This window comes from Terrapene carolina, unplaced genomic scaffold (assembly GCF_002925995.2).
Source record: "Terrapene carolina triunguis isolate 2854851 unplaced genomic scaffold, T_m_triunguis-2.0 Scaffold96, whole genome shotgun sequence".
Classification (NCBI taxonomy): domain Eukaryota; kingdom Metazoa; phylum Chordata; order Testudines; family Emydidae; genus Terrapene; species Terrapene triunguis.
In genome coordinates this window covers 39093902-39102383 of record NW_020664447.1, presented here as the reverse complement: position 1 = coordinate 39102383, position 8482 = coordinate 39093902, and the positions used below count along the sequence as shown (strand labels likewise).

General features: G+C 48.1%; 1 protein-coding gene across 2 annotated transcripts in view; it reads right to left on the bottom strand.

The window, feature by feature from the left end:
- Positions 1–5932, bottom strand: part of UBR1 (ubiquitin protein ligase E3 component n-recognin 1) — a 142000-nt gene extending 136068 nt beyond the window's left edge. The window contains exon 1 of one of the 2 annotated variants that reach the window (XM_026651302.2): positions 5855–5932. In XM_026651302.2, coding sequence (XP_026507087.1) covers positions 5855–5932 — 78 coding nt within the window. The remainder of the gene's footprint in view (positions 1–5854) is intronic. The other variant, XM_026651303.2, reaches the window with a different exon arrangement.
- Positions 5933–8482: the final 2550 nt, after the last annotated feature.

The window sequence follows — 8482 nt, the reverse complement described above, 5'->3', positions numbered from 1 at the left end:
CGATCGCGGCCCCCACTGGCCGCGGTTCACCGTCCCAGGCCAATGGGTGCGGCGAGAAGCGGCGCGGGCGAAGGATGTGCTGGCCACGGCTTCTCGCCGCCCCCATTGGCCCGGGACGGCGAACCGCGGCCAGTGGGGGCCGCGATCGGCCGAACCTGCCGAGTCAGCAGGTAAATAAAACTGGCCCGGCCCGCCAGGGTGCTTACCCTGGCGAGCCGCGTGCCGAACATTGCCGACCCCTGGGCTAGAGCATTCTCAGTGAGGATAGACTCTTGAGAGATTTTAGCTGTTAAGCTCTAGCAAGTCTTTAGGCATGTGTAAACTGCAATTTTTTCAAAGGCTTGTAACATGGCCAAAATTGGGTAAATTTTCACAGAGATAGCAAAAGGCACAACACAAAGTCCGCCGCTAGGCAAATGTCAAGTCCCTGCTCCAAAGCATGAGAGCATTAGAGCATTTCAAAGACAAGAATGTAACATAAACAAAACATTTTTCCCTAGCCTCGTTCTTGGAAACGGCTGAACTATTTTGATCGGAATTTTCCAAAAAATTCAACTTGAACCAGATACCATTGAAATATTGTCAGCCAACAAAGTTCTAAGCAACTGAGAACAGGATCTTATCACGAGAAGTGTTGAGCAACCTTAATAATAGGCAATGCTATTAGGCCCACCTATAATTAACATCAGACTATTAAACTCCATAATTTCCATAAAGTGCCTCATCTTCTCAACATCAGTACACCTATGTCCTTGTCCACACTGAGAACTTTAGGTGATCTCCCACCAATAGTGCTGGGAATAGTGAAAGGTCTAATGTACTCTGACCACCAGTGTTTTTACCACTGCATAGTCTAACCCTGCAGTTAGATGACATAGTGGCAAACAAATCACTGGCCATCATTGTTCTCACCAGCAGAGTTTAAATTATGAGAGATTTCCCTTCAATTTTCATTGTACGCAATCACAGTCATAAGATCGAAGCTATATTTTAAATTTAACAGGTATTCTGTAAGCTTTCTAGTATTGCAGTTACTGAATCTGAAAGCAAAGCAGACTGTAGTAGTACAAATGTTGACTTTCAATTGATCTGATCTCTTCTCTCAGGGACCATGGAGTACTGTTCCTGCTTCTAAGCACAAATCCTCTTGGCCTCCCTGTACTTTGTCAGAGATTCCAATCCCCTAACTTACTATGTCCAGTTCCTGAATTTTAGTCATGCAAATGAAGAAAATCAGAGTAGTAGCTGTAAGGAGTAGGGTGACCAGATAGCAACTGTGAAAAAATGGGACAGGGGGTGGGGGATAATCGGCACCTATATAAGAAAAAGTCCCAAAAAATGGGACTGTCCCTTTAAAAACAGGACATCTGGTCACCCTAGTAAGGAGTCGTGAAAGTCAGAAAAGAGAGAGACCTATTAGGTAATTCAATACCAGATCCCTGACAAGGCATGGGATCACTTCAGAACAGTTTACTGTTGTAATGGGCACCATGAACTTGAAATCTAGTCAAACAAGAAAATAAAAAAAATAGTAACATATTCTCAAAAACTTCAGCAGTTTCAGGTACTAAATTTTCCCTGAGTTTCCCTACAGTTTACAATCATGTTTCCCTATATTTTAAAAATGTTCTCTCTCCTCTGTTGCTGTGGGAAAAACCCAAACAGGGAAATGGACCAATTCTACAGGGAAGCAGTGAAACTGAAACTTTTTGTACACACAGTACTATCAAATTAATAAAGTGAAGGTATAATTTTTGCCTTCTAATCGTTCACAGAGAATGTCTAAACTACAAAAAATGATCGATTTAAAAATGCATTAGCTACCCCAGTTTAACACAGTTTCAAACACAACTTTGCACCTAGCATAAACAGCACAAGTTGTATTTAAATATCAGTGGTTAAGTGTACAGAAGAAGCTGGGGTCTCTGGGGAGGATTATTATATGGCATTTATTCCCATATTTCCTGGCTTTTGTTAATGCTGCATCTATAACATCATTTTCTTTCTTTCCCTCCCCATTCGATACTTCCCCCCTTCCAGCATCTGGATTTGGATTTTGGCTACTCCTCCTGAACTCAATGTGCTGCTTTGCAAATGACTAACTTTGGGATTTCTCATTGTGTAACTTTTGTCAAAAGAGCTCAGGCAGAATCCACAGTTTGTTTAGGGCATTTGGTCTGTTCGCTGTAATGAAGCATTAACCAGTCATTTTAGTGTCTCTTTAGAACAGACGTGGGCAAACTACGGCCCGCAGGCCACATCTGGCCAAGGAGACCATCCTGCCTGGCCCTTGAGATCCCAGCCGGGAAGCCTAGTCCCCGGCCTCTCCCCCACTGTCCACCCTCGCCTGCAGCCATGCCGCAGCGCGGGCCGCGCTCTGGCCCGCCACTCCCACTGGGCAGCGTGGGGAGCGCAGCTGCCTCTGGCCGGGTGTCACGGCTGTGAACTCCTACTCCTGGTAAGGGGGCAGGGAGCGGGGGGGTCAGGTAAGGGAGCGGGGGTCCCGGGGGGCAGTCAAGGAGGAGGGGGTGGTTGGATGGGGCGGAGGCTCTGGGCGGGAGGTCAGGGGATGGGGAACAGGGACGGTTGGGAGTGGGATTCCAGGGGGGCCTGTCAGGGGGCAGGGATGTGGATAGGGGTCGGGAGAGCAGTCAGAGAACAGGGAGGGTTGGATAAGGTGGTGGGATCCCGGGGTCCCGGGAGGGGGTGGTCAGAGGACGAGGAGCAGAGGGCGGGTGGATAGGGGGTGGGAGTCCCGGGGGGGCTGTCAGGGGTGGGGGTGTGGATAGGGGGTGGGGCAGCCAGGGATCCAGGAGCAGGCAGGTTAGATAGGAGGTAGGGGTTCTGAGGGGGGCAGTCAGTGGGCAGGAAGTGGTAGGGGGCGGGGGCCAGGCTGTTTGGGGAGGCACAACCTTCCCTACCCGGCCCTCCATACAGTTGTGCAACCCCGATGTGGCCCTCGGGCCAAAAAGTTTGCCCACCCCTGCTTTAGAAGGATATGGTTTTTAGTTTACAGAAGTGTTGTGCTATAGCATTATACATCACTAAGGCTACGTCTACACTACCCCCCTGAATCGGTGGGTAAAAATCGATCTCTCGGGGATCGAATTATCTCATCTCATCGGGACGCGACAATCGATCCCCGAATCGACGCTTGTACTCCACCAGCGGAGGTAGGAGTAAGCGCCGTCAACGGGGGAGCCGCGGCGGTCGATTTGCCGCCGTCCTCACAGCGGGGTAAGTCGGCTCCGATACATCGAATTCAGCTACGCTATTCGCGTAGCTGAATTTGCGTATCTTAAATCGATTCCCCCCCCCCCGTAGTGAGGACGTAGCCTAAGAATCCTTGGGAGAGGAATCTTATGAAGTGGGTTTTAGCCCACAAAAGCTTATGCCCAAATAAATTTGTTAGTCTCTAAGATGCCATAAGTACTCCTCATTCTTTATGTTGTATTCAGACACTTTTTCTGTAAAAACAGACAAAATGTCTTTCCACATGTAAATGTACTAAGACCTTTCAAAAAATTAATCTCTACTCTATGGTGAGCAGTTTTGTCCTGAAGAGAAGAGAATGAATTGTGGGTGTTTTTACCAAACCTCATTTAAATGATCATTACCTTGGAAGGGGTTGGGAGATAGAGAATTGCACTTGTCTGGATACAGAAACATCCCTTTAGGGAGACTAAGATGGTATAATGCACAGAGAAGAAGGTGGTCACCTCTCCAGAAGCTACTTGTGGATATCTGAACAGGTGTGTATGGAAATGGAACACAAACAAACTTTTATAAGATGATTTTCATCTGTAGATCACAAAGTATCAAATGAGATTTCTGAGTGCTATGATAAAGGAATCCTCTCATTTAGGCTTTGCAATAGGCTTATTAAAGTTAATCCAAATATTGAATTTAAATCCAATGACAACATGTCTATTATTTTTCTATTTCATATCCTATTCTGTGAATTTGGGGGCTGAGAGCTGAATGGTATCAATCAGTTCAATCCTACTGCATTCTACCAATCACGTTAACACTCTGCTTTTCCCTGCTATTCTGTCAAGCAGCTGGAATTCCCAACCCACATTAAAAATAAACTCTTCTAACGTTGAATTTTACTTTAGTACACAAAACAGTTGTTTTGCTAGTTAAAGTAGAAGCCAATGGAACATTGGAGCCCAATCTATAGCTCAGAAGACTCTGAGCATTGGACACTGACTACCTTATTGCAGGGGTTCTGAATTCTTCTGTCTGAGCCCCTCCTTCCCCCCCGCATGCTATAAAAATTCTATAGCCCGCATGTACCACCACAACTGTTTTTCTGCATATCCAGTAGATTAAAAGCCAGGGCCAGCGTTAGAGGGTAGCAAGCCTGGGGCCCCACACCACAGGGGGCCCTGCAAAGCTCAATTGCTCGGGCTTAGGCTTCAACCACGGGCGGCAGGGCTCAGGCTTTCTGCCCTGGGCCCCAGCAAGTCTAACGCCAGCCCTGCTCTCTGGTTTATTTTGGCAGACCCCCTGAAAACTGCTTGCAGCCCCCCACAGGGCCCCAGACCCCTGATTGAGAACTGCTGCCTTCTTGGGTAGTTCTAAAGTCTACTTGAAAAGTATAAGATAAATAGGTAAAATAGTTACTTGATAAATGTGCAGCTCCCACTTAACATTGTCCTGTTATAGGAGAGTAGACTATTATGCTTTTAAAAGATTTCTCAAAGTAGTGTTTTCAGGCAAGATTTTATGTTTAAGTTTTTGATTCAATACCGTTCCCTTTATTTTCATTTGAAGCCATCAGCTTTCCAGTGGCTGATGAAAGAAAGTAAGTTCCAGTTCTATGGGCATATAGACACTAATACAAATAATAATAAAGCAACAATAAAGAATAAAGAGCCCCTAAATGTAGCTGCCCCAAAGAGTAAATTCCATATAGCAACCCAGAACTTAAGTTAGTGAATATTTGTCCTCCTTCATCTTAAACCTAAATGTAACTTCTTTGGTGCATGAAGTGTATTGCCTCTGAATAATAGGCCCCACCCCGACTTGAGCTGTGCAGATCTAGAAAGATGGGGGGGGGGGGGGGGCCGGGAAAAATCACAGAGCCTTTCAACAGATTATTCTCCAAGACAACCTTCAGATCAGAATGATAAGGTGGATGATTGAATTTTATCACTTTCAACAACTGATTCAACACCTGACCTTATGAAAATATTATTTTTCACTAGTGACCCAAACCTATACAAGAGATCACCCTTTATTAGGCAACTGCTTGTTTTAACAGCCTGTTCCAAGATATTGCTGAGAGTAGCCGACTACAACTCTGCTTTTACTGGTGCATCAGGACCATTCTTGTCATGCCATTGACGGGCTGCTTAAAGCATATCGAGCAGTCTTTCTGGTACACAACCCCAGGGAAACTTGCATTTAAGCAAAATATCGCCATCATCCCTTATTTCAAGTCCGCGCAATAAAAACTTTATTCCGCCTGTCACTGAAGATCATCTCTACAAGACCATCGATGGTCGCTGGTCACCTAACTCAGGCTCAGTAGTAACTACACAGCGCACGGGTGTCACCCTCGCATGGGACTGTGCCACCGGGAAACAGCCATTGACCGCAGGGCAGACAATGGGGAAAAGGGGGGCAGGTGAGTCCACACTGAGCGGCACCTCCCCGCCTGGGGCGCTAACCCCCAGCGGATGGGGGCCCTCACCGCTCCTAAGGGGAGGCAATCAGGGCTTCCCTTGCTCCCCCAAGCGGGCAGGGGGTCGGGCTCCCATCCGCTGGAGGCTCCAACCTGTCCGCGCGGAGGTTACCAGCTCACCACGGGCGGCCCCCGGGAGGACCCATACGGCAGGAGTCTCACCATGGCCCGCTCCTGGGGCTGCACAGGGACCCCGCCGCTCGCTCCCGATCCGGCTCCTCCACCGCCTCCATCCGCCATTTTGAGGGTAACTGACACCGCCGCCAAGGCAAGCCCCGCCCCGCCCCGCCCCTCTGCCACCGAGCCGACCGGAAACAGGTTGCCGGGGCAGACGGGCCAAGCTGTAGTGTCCGAATCTGCCTCCCGACAGTGTGCGCACCTGGCTGCCACTGAGCATGTGCCAGCGATCGGCGCCTGCTCAGTCACACCTGCTGAAGCCGCTGCCCTTACTTGCTCTCAGATCCGATCCCATTTCCTGCTTCCTGGGCAGAGGACGGGGAAGGGCGGGGGGACAGAGCTTCATACGGCTAGTGCTGGCGGAAGCGAACTTCGATGGGAGCAGCCAGCGGGGGTGGCCAGAATGGGGGTGGAGGACAGACGGACGGTGCCTCTTCTCGACACCCCTTCCGCGGGGCTGTGGCGCTAAAGGCTGCTCTTCTCTTCAGGGCTGGTCCATAGGAGGAAGCTGCACTGTGGTGTTAAACCAGTGCAGAGCCCTGTGTGGCCACTCGGATTTTGGTTTACATTAAGTTGATTAACAAGAAGCTGTTCTTACACAGAAATAAGACTGTTTTTACACAGGTGTGCATTGGTTAACTAAGGGCTTGTCTATATTGGAAAGTTTTACCAGTCATACAGGTATAGTTAAACTGATACAGTTATATAACTCCCTGTTTGGACACATATTCTGGAATAAGGCCAGGACTACACTACAGACCTATGTCGGTATAAACTATGTTGCTCAGGGGTGTGAAAAATCCACACCATGCAGCTTTTAGCGACAACACAGCCTTGTCGCTAAAAGTCAGGGTGTGTAAATGCTCTTTGTCGGCACTTTTGCCGACAAAATACTTCCATCCTGGTGAGCGGCATTAGCTTTGTCGGCAGGAGAGAGCTCCTGCCAACAAAGCCGTGTTCACACTGCCACTTGCGTCGGCAAAACTTTTGTCTTTCACGGGGGTGGGCTTTTTTAAGTACCCGTGAAAGACAAACGTTTTGTTGACAACTTCGCAGTGTAGACATACCCACAGTTATACCAACCTAACCCCCAGTGTAGACAATGCGATGTCAGTGGGAGAGCTTCTCCTGTCGAGGTAGCTACTGCCTCTTGTGGAGGTTGATTAACTACGCCAGTGGGAGAAGCTCTCCTGTTGGCATAGGAGCGTCTTCACTTACGCGCTACAGTGGTGCAGCTGCGTCTAGTCACTGTTTTAAATGTAGACCTGCCCTTATTCTGGAATAAGAGTGTTCATACAGGGAGTCATACTGGTATAACATCAGCCATTTACATTCACATCTTATAAGTATAGTTTTCCTGTGTAGACAAACGCTTTATTGCTTTTCAACAGATTTAAATTAAACTGTTGCAAATTTCTCAAATAGACAATACCAGGGCAAAACCTGAAGAGAATGTCAAGGGGTAAAAAAAGGAATTTCTGTAACCCAAGGGGTTACCACCTACTGTATTTCAAAGATCTGCTGCAAACAATGGAGGTGTTACAGCTTTTCCACAAAAGGTCAGAAGATTATTTTGTATAATGAAAAGTGTTAGACAACCTAAATTAAATTCCAAAAAACTTCCTTAACATTTAGAGTTAAAGTTGCCCAGTTAGAGTTAAAGTTGCCCAGTGATGCCTGGTGGCTACCAGCATATGGAGAGTGGCTAAACTTAAATCTCTGAAAACCCAGAAATAGAAAGATAAGGTATACACCACCCCCACAATGCAGCTTCCAATCACTACTGGGAATGAGTCCAAAGTGGGGTGCCTTAATAAATAGAGATGAGGAAGTTCTAAGAGAGGGGACATGATAGCAGTTTTCAGGTATCTAAAAGGGTGTCATAAGGAGGAGGGAGAAAACTTGTTCACCTTAGCCTCTAAGGATAGAACAAGAAGCAATGGGCTTAAACTGCAGCAAGGGAGGTCTAGGTTGGACATTAGGAAAAAGTTCCTAACTATCAGGGTGGTTAAACACTGGAATAAATTGCCTAGGGAGGTTGTGGAATCTCCATCTCTGGAGATATTTAAGAGTAGGTTAGATAAATGTCTATCAGGGATAGTCTAGACAGTATTTGGTCCTGCCATGCGGGCAGGGGACTGGACTCGATGACCTCTCGAGGTCCCTTCCAGTCCTAGAATCTATGAATCTATGAATGTGCCATTGGCTGTGGTGGGCCCCACAGATTTCAATTCCAATATTTATCTGCAGGCACTCCAACTACCTTCACAGAGTTGAGTGTAGTTGTGTTGAATGGTGGAGGGATTAGTTGAAGCAGCTTGGCAGAGCTGTTGCTGTAGAACGGGGCGGGCAAACTTTTTGGCTTGAGGGCCGCATCAGGTTTCGGAAATTGTATGGAGGGCCGGTTAGGGGAGGGGGTCGTGGCCTGGCCCCCACCTCCTATCTGCCCCCCCCCGGGACTCCTGCCCCATCCACACTCCCCCGCTCCCTGTCCCCTGCCAGCCCCGGACCCCTGCCGCCCCATCCAACCCCTCCTCTCATTCCTGATGCCCCCCCGGGGACCCCAGCCCCATCCAACCACCCCTTCTCCCTGTCCCGACTGCCCCCAGAACC